This window comes from Rhamphochromis sp. 'chilingali' (assembly GCF_963969265.1).
Source record: "Rhamphochromis sp. 'chilingali' genome assembly, chromosome: 10".
Lineage (NCBI taxonomy): Eukaryota > Metazoa > Chordata > Actinopteri > Cichliformes > Cichlidae > Rhamphochromis > Rhamphochromis sp. 'chilingali'.
Genome location: NC_137937.1, coordinates 12,706,975 through 12,729,171, shown reverse-complemented (window position 1 = coordinate 12,729,171; position 22,197 = coordinate 12,706,975). Strand labels below are relative to the sequence as shown.

Below are 22,197 nucleotides of genomic sequence, written 5' to 3'. Positions count from 1 at the left end.
CTTTCTTATAACAGCCCCAGCTCGGTATTTCCTCTATTTTTGTTCTGCCAGTATAGAGAGGTATAAATGAATGTCAGTTGACGCACCATAAATCAAAGCTATTGGTTTAGTATCTTGGAGGAAATTATAGCAACACGAGTGATGCTCCGACTCATGTGATTGTATCGCCAACCATTCATTGCAGTCTTGGTGTAGGAGGCAGTTCGACATGGTTGAGACGGAGGAATCTCGGCGGCACGCACATGCAAACACGCGCACGAGCGCATCCTTACGCAGGCGCAAGTGTCCCGCAGATATCCAAACATTCAGTGGAGCTCGGTGTTAAAAAATATTTTGAATGTCATATTGACGAGTTAATGTTGGGTACCAGGGGTTCCTGTTAGCAGGCACTCCGTACAGATGGATTTTTATAGCTGATGATGGAACGAGCACTCGCCAACTGGAGAAAAGTTTCCGTCAGGTAAAAGGAAAGAAAGGCTCTTTGAATTTGATGTTCTTTTCTTGATTTTTTTTTAAATGACTCACAGCAAACGTGACAGTTTGTTCACTTTTTCACACATAAACCACTTTTCACTTTCATGCAATGTGCAGATTTCCCCAAAAAATACATCAGAGGAAGCGATAAAGTATGTTTATTGGGTTTTTTTCCCGCACATTTGCATTAAATCATCACATAAATGCACTTCTTTTGGTACTCTATATCTTCTATCGTCTATATTCTGGTACTATTATTTCCTCTTCTGACTGAATTTAATGCTCTTGTGGCCACCGCATACAATAAGTCACTGCATAACCATGAACCTCCAAAGCCAGAGAGGCAGCTACACCTTGGTGACATTTATCACTATTATAGTCATTCTTATCTTCCCTTTATTTGACAGTGTTTTGGGGGGAGTTTACACCTTTTTCTCCTCCTGTCACTATCTCTCTTTTCTAGTCTGGACGAGGCTGAATTGAAAAGGTCTCCTGGGTATTGGCGTCTGAGGATGCTTTCTCCTACACCTCTTCCCCTCTTCCTGCCCTCAAACACATCTTGTATTTGACTAGGGAGGGAATAAAAGATATATCTGTATTATAGAATTCAAAACTTTAGAATTCTTTGTATTTGTTGTTATTAGTAAACCTTTAGTAAGTATTTATGTTGCATCCAGTATATGCTACCCGATTTATTATCAGTAGCCAAGCTGTGCCACACTGTGTACTCTAGTTATCTGGTCTGTTATGTTATTGGTGTTCTTCTGTGTAACTGCGTTGATAATATTATTTCAGTCCTTAAATACTACAGTACATTTTATTAGCCCTTGTTTTAGCCATTATATACTGAAATAAGGTGTCTGACCAGAAGATGAATTGCTAAATATTTCTTAAAGTCAACTGGGTTGAATTAAAAACAAATCTAGAAATACTGTGGGTTTGTCCAAAAATTAGAATGAAAAACCCATGAGAGGATCATTATTTTGTAACCAGACTCTGTATACATTCTCCCACCTAGTCTGGAAGCACCTGAGGGAGCAATTTGAGCAAGTTGCTCTGGAAATGTCATCTGGTCTGCTCAGCTCTCTCTTTTCATACCCCAGCAGTATGGTATGGTTCGTGGTATGAAACTATTTACTGTCGAGATTGCACACATTTACTAAATGGGGATTATAAAAATGAGCATCTTTCTTGCAAGAAATGTTATTAAAAGCCATTTTAGCACTAAAGTTATTGCATTTTCCAAAGAGAATAAGACATTTTTTCCCATTTTCACAGAAAGAAGCATGACCATCGTGTGACATGGACACAATTTAATCAGAAAAAGAAAAAAAAATCTAGACCGTTATTTTCGAGGTCTCATTTTGGAAAAAAAAAAAAATTTACACCGTGGTCCAGTTTCGCCTTAGCACGTGTTTAATGTGAGACTGAGCTGTTCCTTCAGCGTAGCCTTCTAGCTCTACGCTCAAACTCTAATAATAAATATTACATTAATAATAAGTATCCATGGAGACTCCGGTCCATAGACACTAATTGTTCTCTTAACTTCCCAAATTGAAGCTGCGTAGTTTTAAGCTTTTGTCTGCGCTGACATTTTGCCTTTTGAATGTATCCATGACTACAGTACATTCAGGCACGGAGTAATTTGCTTTGATTGCAGAGAGGCTAATCAGAGGGCAGCGAAAATGTGACTGGGCTCCGGTTAGGGCTCCCTCGGCAGAGAGATTACGCTTCATGCTGGGATCATCGGAGTCCTTTCTCAGAAATCAGGCCTTAAAAGAGGCTCTGACCTCTGAGGTGAATTCTCGTTGGAATTAGCCTGCGGTAAATCACTTCTAATGGGCTTCCCGCAGACTAATAAATTCAATTCACCTACAGCTTAAAGAAATTAGACCGTTGTGTGTCTTCCTATTTATGTGCTATTATCGCTGGAAAGCCAAATATTTGTGCGCCTTTCCATTGTTTTTACTCCTATGTGTTTTGCATATTTTATGCAGCCAGTGTAATGCACAAAATGGCCAACTTAATACAAAATAAATGTTGAAAACAATGATTTTAAAGCATTTTTTGGATACATAGGCAACCTACAGTTAAGTGAAAAAGAAAGTTTTCACAGGACTCTGTGCAGTTATGTAAAAAACTACTTGAAACGCCTTTTGATTCAGTAGCACGCAGAGCCACCTTTAGAAGCAATAACTTGAAGTAGTCATTTCCTGCAGGACCTTTCAATTTTTCAAATAGTTGAGGAGGAATTTTGGCCTGCTCTTCTTTACAACGTTGCTTCAATTCATTGAGGTTTGTGGCTATTCGTCCATGCACAGCTCTCTTAAGATTCCACCAAAGCATTTCAGTCAGGCTGAGGTCTGGACTTTGACTGGGTCATTGGAGAGCCTTGACTCTTTCCTTTTTTGCTGTTGAAGATTTGCTAGTGTGTCTTTTCACGTGACTGTATATATATTCTTCAACAACAGCAACAGTTTTACATGCATAAATAACAATTGTACTACATGCATCATAATAATGCACAAAATCAAGCAGTCCACAAAATCTGGTAGTAGCAATTTGATTAATCAATCGACAGAAAAATAATCTGTTTGAATTTGGCTCCTTTTCCCTTTCTTCTCATGGGCTAGCCCTCACAGAGAGATGATTTTAAGAGCAGGTAGGTGGTGTTTCTGGACTTACAGCCAGAGCTGTGTGCCGAAAATGACCGTGTTAGGGATACCCACTCTCTCTCTCTGACATCATGAAGGGCTTAGAGAAGATAAGTCTGAAAGGATTACTTGTACGTTCCCTCATCTAATCATTTGAAACACTTTAATATGAGCATCAACAAATGATAGACAATAAGAAAATCCAAAATCAGTGATTTGGGTGCACAGTGGTGCAGTGTGCAGTGTTCTCTGGTTGGGTGCAGGACCAGAGAGGCCTCCTTGGGATGTCCTCAGAGTGCTCGAGTTTCCTCCCACAGTCCATGGTTGGAGTATTAGCGTACAGTAGTTTAACTGTTATTTCTGAACTGGATATAGATGTGGATGTGAGATTGTGTTGTTGTTGTCTGTCTCTCTCTGTTAGCCCTGTGAGCAACTGGTCACCAGTTTAGGGTTTACTCTTGCTCTCCAGCAGTTAGACAGACTCCTGCTCCCTGCAACCCTAATATGGGTAAGGACAGCAGGGTGTATGCTTAAGCCCCCTTGAATCAACAAATTTTGCACTCCCAGCTTCTCATTTGGGTGTTTTTTATTTGTAAAGACTAAATTTTACATTTGCACTAATCTTGTATCATTGATCTTCATCTATCTTGATTATCTTGATCACATAAATAAGATATCTGAAGACACGTCACAGTTTCATTAATAATGGCTAGAACTTGTAAGTTACAGCACTGAAGTCAAGCTCTGTTAAAAGACATTAATTTTTAACTATATTTTTTGCCTTTTAAAGAGGCAAGGGACTCCTTGGAGCAGACGGTCATAAATATTATTTCTATTTTTTTGTTAATTCAGTAGTGTTTAAAATAAACAGATAAATGCAGTCTTCAGTGAACACACTGTTTTTGCTTGTTGCAGAAGCATTTGTGAAAATGTAAACATGTAGCAGTGATTATTAAATAATAGATCCTGGGCCAATAGTAAAGAATGTGTGCTGCATACTGTTGTTGTATACTGTATGTTTAGATTTAGATGTTTGACTTTAGAAAACGTTAACAGCATGAGCGATTAGGTGTACAGTATTTGTCTGTGTGTGTGTGTGTGTGTGTGTGTGTGTGTGTGTGTGTGTGTGTGTGTGTGTGTGTGTGTGTGTGTGTGTGTGTGTGTGTGTGTCATTAATAACTTTTCTGTGTGGAACTTCAGAAAACAGTTGCTGTTAAATGTGAGGAGGCCATCATATTTCTGACTTTTGGAGTACCATTGAATCGTGGTAGTCCTTTCTATGTTACCAACACACATACACCAACACACCAGGGTTTTAATAGTTTTGCAATTTTCATTAGTTTTTATTTTTATTTAGTTTTGACTTCAGATTTTCAATTTTATATCAGTTTTAATTAGTTTTTACCAATTGTTTGCTAGTTTAGTTTAGTTTTTATTCCTTAGTTTCAGTTTAGTTTTGATTAGTTTCAGTTATAGTTTTAGTTGTGTTTGCAAAAATTAAGTGTAACAAAATCCCACTTTCATCATATCAGTCATGCTCTTCTGCTTATCCTTGGGTATGTTGCTATTCCAGCTTCCACACCCTGCACCCTGGACAGGTCGCCTGTCTGTCGCAGAGCTAACATGCAGAGACAGACAACTCACATTTCCACCTATGGGTTCCTTAAATAAATAAATAAATACATAAATACATAAATAAAGGCAGATGAACAACCATTGATACCAGGCAACTATAAAATGTATATCTTGGCCCCAATGAGACTATTAACTCTTGCAGCACCGGGTGTTCGTAATTTTGGTTCAAGTGAATTGATAAACTTTTTGAAGGCAATTGACTCACACGGTTATGTAGATATCCCCGTCCTGTTGTCTCGGGATGCATCACGCTGCCTTGCCTGGGGTTAGCTTCTGTTTTCTGGGGATGAGGGTTGAGTGTGCTCCCTTACCTTCCCAAGGTAAGCTAGGTTAGCCTTCTTGTGTGAGCTTTTCAAGTGCACTATAAGGTTTGTGGGATTTTTTCCCTTTAGAAATGTCCCTCATAATGTGTCTCTTTCCACTACAAGACACTTGCTTTATCCAAAACACAGTCATATTCAAAGTAATCCCAAATTGGACTCTGGCGCTTTCTCTCGACTTTTCCTGACATGATTCTGCGCGTGGACAGAGCAGCGACACAGACGACTCGACTAACGTACTGCCACCTGCTGGCATAATGAGACAGCAAGAAATAAATCTGGAAACTAAACTTCGTTTTCACCCTCGACTATTGTATGACACGCACACATCAGTGAAAACTGAACACATTTTTGCTATAAATTCAGTTAATTTTAGTTAGTTTTGTGAACGCTCATTACAGTTTTAGTTAGTTTTCCTTTTTTTGTTTTTATTTTTATTTCCGTTAACGAAAATGTTTTTTCACTTCTAGTTTTCATTATTTCGTTAGTTTTCGTTAACGATAATAACCTTGCAACATTTTGGGGTGCAATTTTGTCCTTTCCATACACACATGATTGTTTACCCACACACATCACATGAGGCTTATTCTGAAATCGCCCCTGACCTCCTAACTGTACATTAAAATTTTTTCCACTCTTCCTCACTGTCATCATCATCAAGTTGACTGCCCTCAGTGAGTGCATGGTCCTCACAGGGATAGAAAACATGCAAACATGTGTATGCTTGACTCACCATTCTAGTCTGACATTCTTTACTATACTTAGCTAACCTGTCAAATGTACAAATCTATGTGATTGTGGATTCGTATAAAATATTTGTAGATGTAATTCAGATATATTTTATTTTTGCAAACTTTCATCAAGATTGGTCTTCTCACGTTGGAGGAAATGGGGAACACACATATAATCTTTATAGTATGATGATTACCCTTAGAAAAGTGGTCCAAAGGCATAATGTTGCACGTTGATATTTTAATTCAAACAACTAAAAAAGGGAATTAATCTCATGCAGATTGGTAGTTGAACTAGAGCAATGATGCTGGAGTGGACAAGTGCAGTCTCTGTGTTTACCTCTACTGTTAGACAAGCAGAAGGAGAATAATCTCAAGAATAAACTGGGTCAGATTTCATTTTAAGCACACTACCACACTTCCTGTATGCTTTGTGTGTACATCAGAGTTAGCTAGTCACCCCACATTGTTTAGGATTGAATAACTATTTCCCAGTGGTTTTTCTATATTTGGCTTTGGTTATATGAAAAGCAGGGAAAGCACTTTGAAATAAAAATGCTAAAACACATTTTTGAGATACATGCACTACCCGTCAAAAGTTTTAGGACACCACAATTTTTCTTTTTTAAAAATAAAATGATGCAGTCTTTCTCTTTGCACTCTGAAATGAAAGCTTAGTACAAATAAGTAATTGGAGTTAAAAAAACAAGAAGTCCCAGAATTAATTTATAGACCAAAATGTATTCTACATTTTTGACTCATCAAATTAGCCACCTTTGGCAGATATAACAGCTGAACCCACGCGTGGCTTTCTTTCTAAAATCGAAATCACTGTTGTTCCCATATCTGTTGCAAAAGTTCCAATAAATGTGTAGCACTTGTAGTTTGCTTTACTTTCACTCTTCTGTCCTGTGCATCCCAAACCAGCTCGATGGAGTTTACGTCTGGAGACGGTGGCCACTCTATGTTTTCAAGTAAACCATTTTGTTCTTTTTCCCTGAGGTAGTTCTGGCATAGCTTGGACTTATGTTTTGGGTCATTATCTTGCTGTAGGATGAACCCCTGACCAACTAGGCGCATACCAGAGGGTACTGCATGGTGCTGCAGAATGCTGTTCTAGCTGTTTCGGTCCATAATACCTTTTTCCAGTCTTCAGTAGTCCAGTGGCTGTGTTTCATGGCCCAGGCAAGCCTCTTTTGTCTCATCCTGTCAAACCTGTAGCTCTAAGTCTTCTCTTCACAGTTGAAATTGAGACTTGCTTCCTACGAACACTATGAAGCTGTAGCCTACAGCACAAGATAAAAGAGTCTATTCAGGAAAGAAGGATTACCACTCGGAAAGCGTATTTTAATTTCACTGAGACTTGAGCAAATAAGAAAATGCTTAAACTACGATTCTAAATAGGTAAAAATCAGAAGTTAAATCAAAATAATATTTAGAATAGACCTTTTCAAATTGCCAAATATGCACTAGATGACAAGCTCTCTTTTCATTGTTCTTGCTTGAATTGTACCAAATAGACATTATACCTGAATTAATTTAGCATAGCGCTAGTAAAACTTTCCGAAGATCATGAAATGATAATATGATGAGGCACAAAGTCCATACTCCTTGTTTTGTGAAATTCTGTAACTTATTTGAAACAATTATGTGTCTGAGTTTGACAAACACAGTGAAAATCTTCTGAAATCTTAGTGTTCCCCTGTGTGTTGACACAGACCATGTGTCCCTACTGAGCTGCAGCAGAGGATCAGTAACACATGAATTGTAGTATGTACCTTATATGCAGTATTTTATTTATTTCTGTTTGTTTGTTTTGTTTTTGCACTACATTAGGTAAAATCAAAATAGTGTTGTCAAAATGGACAGTAGTCATAGCTGGACTGGCCATCGGGCATACTGGGCATTTGCCCGGTGGGCCAATGGTGATTTTTCGTTTTTATGGGCCGATGATTTTTTTTTTTTTTTTTTTTATAACAGTATAAACAATGAGAGGTGGTGGATTGGCCAGATGCTGGCAGATGTGTAAAAATAACTCAGTTGTTTGGTGGTGGCTATGGTGGAGCTGCCACAAGAGGCCAGGTGGATGAGGGAAAGGGGAGGCAGGAGGAGCAGACCCACCCGTCCGAGTGTCAGGTGAACTGAACTTCAGGTAAGAAGTTATGACCTGCAGTCTATCTGGGTCAGATATAAACCAAGTTTAGGTGGAGTTTATTTTCGTTGTGCTGAGTTTTTATCGTCAGTTACAATAACTCGTACTGCGTACTGGCTAGCATGACGGAGTTTCTACAGCTAGGTGAGCGCTATGTTACTGATAGTGAACTTTATTTTACTCATAAGGTTAGTTAGTAGAGTTGCCAACCATCCCCTAAAAAACTGAATCGTCCTGCATTCAGAGAAAATATTACGTGTTTCGTATTGAGGTGAAAAGGAACACAGTTTGTCCCGTACTTCAGCTAGGATGGAAAAAGACACAAAGCTAGAGTTTTTCTCTGTCTTTACGCTGTCAGCTGTCTCTTCTTCTCTCATTCAATGGTGAAACTGATCAATGATCAGCTGATCAGCTTTTCTCTCTTGCTTGTTTATCGCCCACTATGTGCCAGAAAGAGGAAACCAGCGGATGTCGCGCTAAACAACAGCAGCACGTTTAAGCTTGATCAGCTTTTGTTAGAATTTATTTAATATTAATTTCTAGTATCAGCAGATGTTTGCTGGAGCCACAGCTGTAAAAGCTACTGGTCATTATATCGGTTTGGTTATCTGGTGAGAGGGAAACATGAAGATGAAACCAGGAGATGTCCTTACTGAATCATCAGAGCTGTGACGGAGAAACAGGTTTACCTTTTAGGTGACACGAATGATTGAAGGGAAGTTAAGAACTGTTTCTGAGAGACAAATAACACCAGGATCCTTTTCTAAATAGTTGACAGCTGGTAACTGTGCAGGGACGGGTCTAGCAAAGCTTTGCCAGGGGGGCCAGGTAGGGCATTAACAGGGAAAGGGGGGCACAAATAAAATACTTTTCTTTCTTATTCTCATTTAAAATATCTAGCTTTTATTAAATAATTATCTGAATCTTACAACCAAAGTTTTTATCTGATGTACAACGTATAGAAATCATACATATACCAACAAGACAGTGTACATCACTGTCACAACAGCGTTTGTTTTCATTCAAAGGCTTTATGGTTTTTCCTATAATACCTGGTGGGCCGGTCTCTAGTCAAAATGCCCGGGCCGATTTTTTGTCCCAGTCCAGCCCTGACAGTAGTGTGGTTATTTTTGCTATTTGTGTTGTAATCTTTAATTAAAAACAAACAACAACCACAAAGTGTGGAGACCCAAGTTTTGTGAATACAACAACTCCAGAATGAGGCAACGTACAATTTTCAAATCAATACCGTGGTTGCATCTACTAAAACTCTCAGTTACCCATATGGAAAAGAAATAGAAAAAACCTATAAGACAGATACAAACTTTATAAGATTTATATATATCTTTTCCATATGGGTAAGTTTAAATCTCAGTGACCTTGACTTCAAGGTCAGAGGTCAACTTTTCTGAAAATCAGAGGATCTTCACATTTATACCACAGGTGTGTCTACTAGGAGGCTGAAGAGAAAAAAGAACTGTATTTTTGAAGAATTACAAACAACAATCAGTTGATGATTAAAGCTGGTTTATTTAATTCATTTGTATCCAATTTTACCTATGTTAAGGTGTTTGAGGTCTGATTGAAGGATTGGTGTGATGGTAAGGTGTCCGCTGCTCCGCTTTGAATATTGATATAAACTTGACACAGTGATTACTAAATGGATATTCACCAAAATTGTGCCCAACAACCAACACTATATTTGTTGGTTGTTGTTGTTGTTGCTTTTAAGGCTTGTTGCTTTTAAGGCTTTTTTTTTTTTTTTTTTTTCGTTTTCACAAGAATTGCTAGCTCCCCTAGAGCAGGGCTCTCTAACTCCAATCCTCGAGAGCTACTGTATCGCAGATGTCCTGCAAGCATTTGTTTCAGCTGTGTTGAAGTAGATTGAGACCCCTGCCCTACAGCATTGGCCACCCCAACAATCAAGGATTCCCTATGAGCAAGCATTTAGCAACAGTGGGGAGAAAAATCTCCCTTGTAAGAGGAAGAAATCTCCGACAGAACCAGGCTCAGGAAGGGACAGCCACCATCTGCCGCGACTGGTTGGGGTGGGAGGAGTGAAAATTAAAAAAAAAAAAAAAAAAAGCCAAAGTGATAATTATTGGAGCAACTTATTAATTTTTTGTTAAAATATTAAGCTAGTTTTGTCAGATTTAAAGGAATATTGGTTTTGCGTTGTGGATAAGCGTTTGCAGTGTAATTAGGCTGGAAATAGCCTTTTCCAACCCCTGCTTGTGGTTTTGTCACATTTGTCTGGAGTCAAAGAAATACTGCTAGAGATTTTTGTGCCCCTCTGCTTCTCACGTCAATGCAGGGGGAACCATTAGAAAGGTCAGGCTCAAAAAAGAGATGCTGGAGAACCTCTGAGGGGTTGATGCGCCGGTTTGGATCCAAGGCCAACATCTCCTTAATCAGGCTGACCAATAAATTTGTGCCACTTTAAGGTCCTTTGCTAACCATGATTAGTTGTTCAAGCTCATCAAGATGCTGAGGTGTTTCCTTGGACTGGTCTCCTGTCTCGTACTGAAATTGTTTGTCCATCTTAAATGTCCAGCGTTGTTCGCCGTAGTCGTCTTTTCTGAAATAATATTCTGTGGCCGTGCCACAGTCTAGAATATAATCTGGTGGCTGGCCCTGAGTGTGTATGATGAATTTTAAAACGTGATAATCCTCATTCCCAGGGTAGAGTGGCACCCCTGTAGCAAGCTCCACAGCTACCTCTCCCATGCTCCCAGGGTGTGAGTGTGAATGCCAGAGCACTCTGAAATGCACACAAAGTCTTTGCAGACTCCTAAGGATCACACATCCTATCACTACACAATCGATTATACACCTCTAAGCACATATGGTTAAATATTTCTAAGCATAAATGACAATCAACAATATAAACCTGACAGCTACCAGCCCCAGCGACCACATTTCAATTGCTTCATTATATGGAATATGAAGCATAACTTCAGGTGCCCTACTAAATGGTCTGCACACAGGTACCACAAATCACTGCAGACACAGGACATGCGAGGCCAAATTCAATAACTTTGACAGGAGACTGATGGCGGTTCACAACCACTATGTTTCCAAGTTTGAGATCAGCATGCACTATTCCCAGGGAACTCAGATGGAAAAGAGCATTTGCTAGTTGTTGTAAAATTGGCCTCAGTTCTCTTATGGGGAGACCCTGGTGATTCCGATCTTTCATGTAGTCCCACAGGTTTTGATCAAGCAGTTCAAAATTTAAGCAGATACGCTTTCCATCTAGGAAATAGCCATTCCACTTAACAATATTGCAGGTATCCCCATCCAAACATTGCAGTTTCTCTAGGATGAAAATTTCTAATTTTGCCTGTTGCAAAATTTCAGGTTTGCTCTTATTGATTTTGATAGCCACGGCTTTTTTGTTTTTTGTTTTTTGACATTTGGTTACGACACCAAAGGGGCCTTCTCCAAGGAAAGCCTCTACCTTGTGGTCTTTTCCCAAAATTTTTTTGCTCATTATGAAACTGACAATTATTTAACTGCGTGTGTGTGTGTGTGTGTGTGTGTGTGTGTGTGTGTGTGTGTGTGTGTGTGTTCAGCGACAGATTCCCACACTGATGCACCGGTGCAGAGCATGTATTGTGTTTGCACATACTTACACGGACAACTATTTGTGTGTGTGTGTATGTGTGTGTGTCTGTGTGGGGGTACGTGTGTGTCCTAGCTCCATTCTGCTGACTGGTTTATTGCTGTTCCAGGTGACGGAGCATGAGAACAGCAGAGATTCAGGGTGCTGTTTTCAAGCACCACTGAAGCTACAAATTTCATTATTTTCACCCACAAGAAGTTTGGTGTTCCATGCATGAGGCCCCATGCCACACACACACAGACGCTGTCTGAGAGTGTTCTGGACAGCATCTCCTCTGGTCCCATCAGCTTGCATTATGCATATTCATTCTGACATTCTGTTCAACAGCCCTTGTTGCATGTATCAGCAATGTTTCTTCAGTTTCTCTGCTGGTGTTTATTGTGAGCCTTTGTAGTGTCGCTTACACTTTACACTGTGCATCCCATGGCATACAGTTAGAAAAGACGAGTCTTGCTTTAACTACAGATGTGCAGCTGGGCGTGAGGATGTTATTCTACTGTAACTATAATATGACAGGATGTCTAAGAATACTTGACCTACAAGTTGAAGAAATGAAGAAATTGGACCTGAAAATGTCACTTTACTTATTCCACAAAAGCTCCCTGTCTATCTCTCTCTCTTATTCTCCAAATCCCACGAGGCAGTGGACACAATGATCCTATCACATCAGAGGGAGATTAAACAAGGAGTGTCACAATGACACAGGGAGTTTGATAATGGCACAATAGAAGCACTTTCAATTATAGCTCCTTCTCTGGAGATGTCTGCTAAAAAGGAAATTCTTCCAATAACTTTGTCCTGTGTCTTTTTATTCATTTTGACATTTAAATCTATCTTTCTTTAACCTTCTCGCAGCATCAATTCAATAGCTCTCTAGTATGCTGCTAACAAGATAAGATTGAGCTGAATAACCTGTGCAAGGTGCTTTTTAGACTGTGTAATTAGTGAAGACAGAAGTTTGAGTTTGTTGATAACGTGCTTTTGAAAGGGCATATGGAAGAATATTAGCTAAATATACTAGGGTATTTGTTATAACCTTAAACCTAGGTGCTGCACCTTTGGTAATTTGTTCCTTTTATTTTTGCAAAACAGAGCTGACAATACGACCTAATTAACTTATTTCACTGGCAAAAAAAACCAAGAATCAGGTACTTTTGGATTCATGCTTTTTGCCATCCAAAGCATCTTTTTAAAGAAATAAAAAACAATTCTCAGTCGTGCTTCCTTTTTAGTGTGATACATGGCAGTAAGCTGAACACACTCTTTTAAGAGTGTTTACAGGCCATTTTAGATGCTTGTTGCTTTTTAGATTGCAGGATGTGCATGAGAATGTGAAAAAAATGCTTTTTATCTTAGAGTTATGTGAAGGCTGATATTACTCCTTTGTTTGTCTGTTAAATGTAATGGAATAGACAGCAGCTCTTTGTCTAGACTCAGCAGTGAGTCACCAAACTTCACCAACCCACATTCCTAATGTGCTTAAATAATACAGAAAATAAAGAGGTATTTTTTTCTTTTTTACAGTTGGCTTCTAACTCTAACTGGGAGTTAACCGTCTAGCCGAATGTGTTCAGCTACTGGATACTGTGGATTTAGGCATTTATAAAACATTTTTAAAAGTCCCCTCCTAAGACATGCAAGCCTGTGTCTTAGGAGGGGGTTTGCAGGTGTGAACGTGAGCATGAGTTGCTGTCTTTAAGTGTCAGCTCAGTGAGTGACTGGTGATGAGCCTGCCTGAGGTGTACCCTGCCTCTAACCCAATGTAAGCTGGAATCAGTTCTAGCACTCCATGACAGTCTAAAGGATAAGCCGATATATGGGTGGGTACAACGGAGCTGATGGATGGTATATAGCACACGGCAGTGGAAAACTTTAGAAAGGTAAAGGCAATCTGCATTTCTTTAACCTGTAGGGATACCAGCGCGCATGCAAATCCGGTGAAAAGGTGCCGTTATCATAATCACATCCGTTAACGGCAATGATTGACTTTACATTGTCATTTTGATGCATTCCTAAGCTTCATATAGCATTTTAAACACATTATGATGCTAGGGTGTTCACTTATGTTTCATTGTGCGTGTCTGACAGATCTGCTGGTGTCATTGTGATTTATGGGCAACCTGAATGGGCCCAAACACCATCCTCTCAGAGATCTCTGTGCTATTCTCAGTGCATTGGTTGTCAGCCGTCACCGACAGCACCTTGTCAAGTCTGATTTCCTCTCCAGTCCGGTCCCTAGAACCAAAGGGCCAGCTGCTTCCAACTTTTGGGCCTGTTATCTCTCTCTTTGGCTGCCCTCTGGTCGTTTGTCTGCTCTCAGATTTAGTCAAACCGTGGCTAGCTTACAGATAATTATCAGACCGAGGCCAGCTGTGTTGCAAGCATCTACAGCCCCCTTTTGTTGCTAATTGAATTAGACCCCATGCTGGAAGTGACAGAGAAATGAACAGTTTCCCCCAGCGAGCCATGTGATTAGCAGACTTGCAGAAAAAAGGTCAACTCAGGATGGCATGCTGGTGTATATGGTTGATGTCACTGACTCAACAACTGTGACCACAGTCAGCCTCACACCGATGTTTCTGTCAGGTTTCATTTTATTTGATGTGTGTCAATGGAGGTCAAATACAGAGGACAGTCAGTGGAGTGGTGCCAGGGCTGCTATGTGACTTTAGGAGGCAGGAACGTGTCGTTGTATTTCTTCTTTTTGCCATCTGTTTTTCACTTTATTGGTTAGCAATTCATGTGAGCAGGAGCTTTGGTTTTTAAGTATCATTATTTAAAAAAAGACATTTGGTCAGACACGGGCAATTACACATGTTTGATTTTTGCAATCGCATGCACAACTGCGTTATAAATTAGCCATTTGTCAAATCACATATTAATGTAAATATTTTTTACCCATTCTTTCTCGCAGGTCACTTTATTCATGTAAGCATAAGCATACCACTTCTCAGAGATATTCAGCAATGCCCAGGAGACAGTGAGAGCTACTCTTAAAGCTTTTAGTTTATTCTTGAGGTGTCCTTTGGATCATTGTTGCCTATTGTTGTACAAACGTTTTTCAGTGTCACTTAAGCATCCATTCTTCCTTTAATGTAAGGGGACAACAGATGTTAGGGTGTGCAGGTCCACACATTTTTAATATTGCTGATATTTTCCGTTATATATTGTTGGATATAAGCGACAGTTCATTTTATTGCATACATATATGCATTATATGCAATTAATGATTTTTCCAGTTGCAGGTATTCATAAGCAACCCTTAAGTAGTTTTGAATCTGCAGTACATTTAGATATGGAATGCAAAGCTTCTGCCATAAGGTGGTGCTAAGTGCGGCACGTTTTTACACAGAAGTGGTAGAAGAAGAATTGAGTTTAATATATGCTGTCAGCACAAGCTAGGTTTTCGGGGCCCCAGAGGAAGCTCTGGGCAGATTAGGAGCCAGTAATGTTGCTTTAATGTGCGGATTTAAATGATGATGGAAAATTAACAATAATCCATATACAGCCTCACAGCAGTACATATTGATCCCCACAGAGCTTTTGACATTCTTATTTTTGTCAAGGCAAAATCTTCTAAAAAAATATGTGTGTAGTCAAAAACTCAGTTTAACTTTTTAATTCACTTGTTTATGTCATTGTTTCCAAAGTGAGTGCATCAAAATGTCTCCTAGCATACGTTAGATATTGTAATTTCTGTAACGTCTCCTTAAGATGACTCTTCCCTGCAGATGCTGCCTGGGCATCAACGCTGTTAATAGGACTAGCACATTATTTGTCCCTCGTTAATCTTTCCTGTAGGTCTCAAACGACAAACTCTGGAGCTGAAAAATGAATTGAGTGAATAAAAATGTATTTCCTTGCATCCAAAAGTCGATCCCTGTGGACTCGCACGTAAAAAGGTTGGACGTTTCCAACAAAGAGCAGACAGTTTACAGCCTCGTGCAACAAAATGATTGTGATCCCTGCAGCTATATTTGTCCATTATAACAACTCTCTGGGCTGAATTTTCTTTATAACTAAGCCTCTCAGGGTGTTTTTAAACCTTAAAGTTTCCGTTTTTAAGGATATCGCATTAACTGATAGCTGGTTGCTAACTAGGCTGATAGATTTGTGTTAGGACTTACCTCGATGTTCCGAATCACTGAACTAGATCACTCCCCCATGTTTGTTTCATTTATGTTTTTTTATTTTTATAGCACGTTTAATTACAACAGCAACATTGACCAAAGTGCTGTGCAGAAACACAAAATAACTTGTATTAAATAACTTATAATATTAGTAAGAAATACCAAATAACTCTCATACTGTATTAAAAGCCTGTGAATACAAATGTGTTTTAGATGAGATTTTAAAAGGAGCCTGTCTGATGTGTAGATTATTCCACAGTTTAGGCGCTACGACTCCAAATGCTCGATCACCTCTGTGAACCAGCCTAGACCTTGGTATGGCTGAAATCAAAAGATCATTTGATCTAAGAGATCTAGAGAGCGCATAAGGCTGCAAGAGGTCAGACAAATACCCGGGAGCCTGTCCATCCAGGGCTTTGTAAGTCAACAATAAAATTTTAAAACCAATTCTGAAGTGAACAGGGAGCCAGTGAAGAGAGACAAGCACCGGGGAAATATGTTCAGAAGACGAGCTGCAGCATTCTTGACCAACTGCAGTCTTGCAAGGCAGGTCCGACTAACCCCAACATTTAAGGAGTTACGATAGTCCAGCTGGGATGTAATAAAAGCATGGAAATTATTTCACCTTGGATAAAAGCCTCAGTTTGAAAAAAGACCACTGTAGAACTGAGCTAATCCGTTTTTCAAAGGTGAAATTTGTGTCAAATTTAACCGCTGAATTTTTGCGTGTGACTTAATAAAAGGCTCAGGACTAGGGATGGGTATCGTTTAGGTTTTATCCGATACCGGTGCCAAATCGGTACTTTTGAAACGGTGCCGGTGCTTAAACGGTGCTCGAACCGGTGCTTAAAGAATGGAGAACACAAACTTTGTCCAAAAACCTCTCATGTTCAGCTGGGTTTTTTTTTTGTAAAAAGATAACAATGTGTGCCTTTTCTGCAGCTATGTGGCATATATGGTATCACTCTTGGCTGGAAGCAGTGCTTAAACAATGGAAAAAACACAAACTTTGTCCAAAAACCTCTCATGTTCAGCTGTTTCCCACTTTTTCTTTGGTCATTTTAGCCTTTTTTGGCCAGGGTGAAGGGAGTATCTGCCATCAAACAAGAAGACAGCCGCATGTAGCTATGATGATGTTTGCTAGTTCACCTTACATGCATTAATGTAATAACGTGTTTAGCCTACTCAACGTAAATTACACACGAACAACATTAAGCTACTCACGCAGAGAAGAACGGCTGCTGCTGCATCATCATCCTCATCATTTCTGCTACACTGGCAGGGCTAGGGGCCAGGACTCTATTCTTCGGGTTTTTGGGGGATGTTGCTCCGGGTCCGATAACTGGCAACCCACCCGACGTGCACGGTGTGAGGTCTCGCAGCAAGCTATCAAATACGGCGCATTTCTCGGCTTTTAAAAAAAACGCTATGCGTCGCCAGGTGTTTCATCGGATTCTTGGTGTTACCTCCTTTGACAGTATCACAATATCACCTTAAAGCACTTGTTGCAGGCTGCTGAGTTTGCATATTTTGCTGTGAAGTACAGCCAGACTTTTGACCGCTTCGCCTTGGACATTTTTAATCTGGAGCTCTGCTCTAACAGAACGTACGTACCTGGCCCCGCCTACTATCCTCGGAAACGTAAAATGATTGGCTAGAAGTGTATCACAGCTCAGGAAAAAAAAGCACCGAAATAAAGCACCGAAATGTGCGCTGCTTTTCGGTCTGGTTACTACCGTTTATGTCAGAACCGGTGCCATCATGGCACCGGACACCGGTACCCATCCCTACTCAGGACTATGCAGGTTAAAATGAGAAGTGCTGGGATTGCCACTTGGTCCAAACATTATCACGTCAGTTTTGTTCTCATTATAGTTAAGGAAGTTAGAGGCCATCCAGGCTTTATCTTCACCGAGACACTGAAGTAAGAGTTCTAGTGGAGCAGAACAGCTTCTCTTCAGTTTCTGCTGTCGGACGACTATTTTAGTCCAATTACTTGACAAAAGAGATGACCAGTGTGATTATTTGTACTAACAGCTTAACTAAAAAGCTGGTGCTCAGGTGTGTTTGATTGATATTGAAGCTTGTTACTTAGGATTAATTAGCAGGCATCAGTGTCTTTGTGATGTACTGCTATTGTCTATGGACACAGCTTCTAGCAAAATTTAGTGGCATTAGCTGGCAGCTTTGCAGTCCACTCTCTTGCATATGGTCACTTCTGGCTCAAGGAAAACCATCATGGCAGTGGCCAGAATGCTAAAACAATGGCTTCAAATGTGACTTCCACAATTTCATTAAACTTCAAAAGGAAACTGTCCTTTAAAATTCAGGAAACTGAACAAGTGGAGGACAAAGAAGAAATGGCTGTGCTAAAAGTGAACTATAGCAAGTGAGTATCTGAAAGTCATGTCCTCAAGAAATCCAGCAAAGATCTGACACAGGACCTGAGAGAGGCACCTGCCCCTTCAGTTTATCCATCTACTGTTCACTGAAGCCTCATCAGAAATGGTCTCAGTGGAAAGGTGGCTGTCAAGAAGCCACTCTTAAAGAAGGGAAATAGAGGGGAAAGCCTGAGCTATGCCAAATTACACAAGATCTCTACTGAAAGTCAGTGACAACATGTGTTCATAAGTGATGTATCCAAATTAGAAATTTTTCGTTTAAGTAGTCATTATTGTGTATGGGGAAAGTCAACAATGAATGTCTACAGCCATCTGCAAACATTTTGGAGGCTGTGTCATGGTTTAGGGTTGTATTTCAGCTAGTGGTGTTGGTCTTGTCAAAATTTATGGCATTATGAATGCACCAAAGTACAGTCAGATTGTGACCAACCATGTATTACCATCTGAAAAGCATCTGATTGTCAACAGCTTCTTTTTTCCCAATGGCAATGATCCCAAACCATGAAACTGTGAAAACCATACCCAGATAGGAAACATACAATGAAACAGTCATGGACTGGCCTCCTCAGATTTCAACCCTCAACATTATTGAAGCAGTGCAGGATCATCCTGACAGAGAACAGACCAAAAAGCAGCCAACATCCAAAGAAGATCTTTGAATGTCTCTCAAGAATCCTGGGGAACTATTCCTTAAAACTACTGAAAGAAATGACAAGAAAGTTTGATTAAGAGAGTTCAGGATGTGCTGAAGAATAAAAGTGATCAAACCAAATACTGACTTTTAAGCTCATTAGAATTATACAGATCTTATATACTCTATTCCCATGCGTGTTTTGCACAAGTTTCAAATTTCACTGGTAAAATATTGGGTAATATTATAGCTCAAAATTTTTTTGTACCGTACTGAATTCCAGACCTTTGCATAGAGCTGTGTTTTTCACACTCTAACTTATTTCCATTAGTCCCCAGCAAAGGTGAGGTCAAATAAACACCAAGCTATGGACTAACAGTGTGCATTCTCATGTCTGTGCTTATCCTTCTCTTGCACTTGTTTTTATATTGCTGTCATATGCTGTCTGCTTTTGAAGGAAATGTATTTCTCTCACAAAACTGCCAAATTAGCAGCATGTCTGCATCCTAAAAAGAAAGACCTGTTTGTCCAATGTACAATCTCATAACCTCAACATTTTGTTGACACTGTTATTATAAGGAGAAATACAGTAACCTCATAAAAGTTGCAGCATTTACAGCAGCTATTAAACTCTGCCAAGTGGATCACGCAAGGAGGGAAATAATTGACATGTTTCAAGGAGAGAGGGGGGGAAAAAACTAATAATACATTGTGTCTGTCTTTTCTGGAGGCCCTTTGACTTTGTGAGTGTGTGCGCTCTTTTCCCATACCTGGCAGTGTATGTAAAGTATAATCAAACCTTTCTGCTGTGCAGTCGCTTTCATTCTTTTGCCTGTCTTCCTTGTTGGCTGCCTAAAATGTGAGATGTTTTTTCCAGAACAACCTTTTAAAAAAGAAGAAAAAAAGCCTGTTCTAAGAAAAGTAGGCCACTTGGACAGATGACTGACACGGGTTTTGTGTGACACTGAAGCACTTTATTTCGGGACGTTTAGTGCATCATCTGTTGAAATTCTTCACCTGCTGAAATTTGCGACTTTGCTCGTCTTTATACAGATATTAGTATCTGTGGTTTTTTCCACAGCAATGTGGAGCGGTTACGTAAGTCCACGCTGTCGTTCTGTGTTTTCAGCGAGTCGTACACTCTGATTAGAACGATAATATGAAATGTGACACAAGTTGTTCGGTTGTCATCTTAATTATTTATACACACCTCTGTTGGATGTGAAAATTGGGTTGTTGTGCTATAAGAACGATGTGAAAGATGTGTCCTCTCTGAATATTTCTATTATTTATTTTGCCACTGTTTTTAGTCTCCTATTTATAATTTAGGATGTTATACATTTGCGTGTGCTGTCTTTCCACGAGTTAAATGTATCGTCTCTCCTCATGGCGTTGTATTATTTGCTTTTTTTTCTGCTTCATGTTTGACACTATCCGGTTGTTCAGTGATGACGCGACGAATCCTACTTCCGGGTCTAAAGTAGTCTGCGTTTAATATGGCTTTTGTGTTGTTAACATGTTTAGTGTTATGTATTTTCTTCTATTTGATCTCAAAAAGCTCCTAAAACAGTCAGTGATCACTGTTGACCTCCCTCGGCTTTTATTACCGCTAATCATTTATTTAAGCTCAGTTTTTAAAACCTTACGATGTAACTACAGCCCAGCCCATGCAGCAGTATATGAATGACTAACCTCGTATTGTGGATGGATTATCTCAGTTGTTCTCCTGGCTGAAGTTTGGTCCTTTTACAGCATCCTGCCATGCGATTACATTTGTTCCTGACCACCGAGAACACTCACATTAACTTTTATCGAGTGGAAAAAAAGTTAGCTTGTTTATATTATGCTAACATAGCTGTGTCGCTAGCGGTCACGTAGCACATCATTATATACCAGCTAGCCCAACTTCAGTAACCCTACAAACGTCACTGCTGTTTAGTTTTCTGTCTTCATTTATGCTGGAAGTGATAGCAGAGCTGTACGTTTTAATTTGTTTCCAAAACCCCACAGTCAGGACATGCTATATTGTATTTAGATAGAAGCTAGCGAGCTAACTCCCTGCTAACTTCTAACTCCGTTAAATGTCATAAATTCCGTTTTCATGGATGCCTGGATGTTAAACTCAATTGTTACACCTGGTAGAGCAGAACGCTGATCATTTTATTAAAGATGAAAGACTTTAGACAGTTTTTCAACTCTCAGTAATCCCATAGTGATCGTTTGATATATGGACCTGCAGCGGAGTTTAGACCCAGACACGGCTAGTGACGTCAGACTGAACAACCGGATTCCCCACAGGCTCTTCTCTCCAAACAAAAAAACATGTGAATTTCTTCACCCCTGCTTTTCTCTGTCTCTCCCCCACACCATGCTCAAATTACATGATGCTGTTTTGCGCCGGTGTGCCACAGAGACCGTGCATGAAATTTATTGGGCCCGAGTCCTGCCATTTGACACGCACGATGTGGCTAACAGATCTTGTGCCATTTCCCATCTCCTCCAGCTCCCGTGTAATGCTGACCTTTCCTGCCTCAGGGCTATATTTAAACCGTGAGCACCGGAGACTTATGGCGGCATGGGAAATTTTGTTATCGACGCTCTCCATTTGTCTGACTTAATTCAGGCCTACTGTAGATCGAGCTGAAGCATGCCGTATATTTATACTCCTGCAAGGCAAACAAGGGCAGCGGTGACAAACCCAGCCATCAACAACTTAGTGGGGGTTACTCTTGATGAAATATTCCTTTGAATTGCTCTTTGGAGTGTCGGGGAGATTGTGCCGTAGGTTGTGTTTACATTGCACATCACCTACTGTAAAGTGTGAGAGGAATATAGAGCGGGCGGGATGATATTCCATAAAGCAGAGAGTTGAACAGAGAGTCATACACAAAGGGACTTGGCATTTTGGAGAATCTCAGCTGGTAAAATGTCATAGATATCAACCTCAGACACATTCATCAGCCTTTACCATTTGTCGTCATTAGACCAGAAACCGGGTTGAATGAACTCACCAACACACATAAGTCACGACATCCGCACACGCTCTTTTTTTTTTCAAGCCACCTGCTTAACTATTCACTCACGCTCTCTTTTTTTTCCTGCACGCTGATAGGCCTGAGATGGGAGTTCAGAGGGTGCTCCAGGTGGATCTGAAAATGGAAAGCTTCCCAGAGCCGATGGGCAGCCGCTGGATGGCCTGGCAGGTGGAATACCCGGCCAGTCGCGCTGCCACTCAAGAGGTGGAGACAGAGATCCGCCTGGCTCAGGAGGACGTGGCGGGCATCGTGCCCCTGGCCATGGTGAGTGATGCCACTTCCAGCTCAGTGCAGTGCCCAAAACATATAAATGGCTGGACTCATTACCCTGAATGCGTGTAGAAGATGCTGGTAATATGGAGCACCATATTGTAAATTCACACCAAGAATCAACATTTGCATATGTGT

At 40.1% G+C, this 22,197-nt stretch overlaps 1 protein-coding gene across 1 annotated transcript in view; it reads left to right on the top strand.

Moving 5' to 3' along the window:
• LOC308403983 (transmembrane protein 132C) overlaps positions 1-22,197 on the top strand; it is a 172,188-nt gene that overhangs the window by 101,540 nt on the left and 48,451 nt on the right. Inside the window, exon 4 of the mRNA XM_080893796.1 lies at positions 21,867-22,053. Coding sequence (XP_080749922.1) covers positions 21,867-22,053 — 187 coding nt within the window. The remainder of the gene's footprint in view (positions 1-21,866; positions 22,054-22,197) is intronic.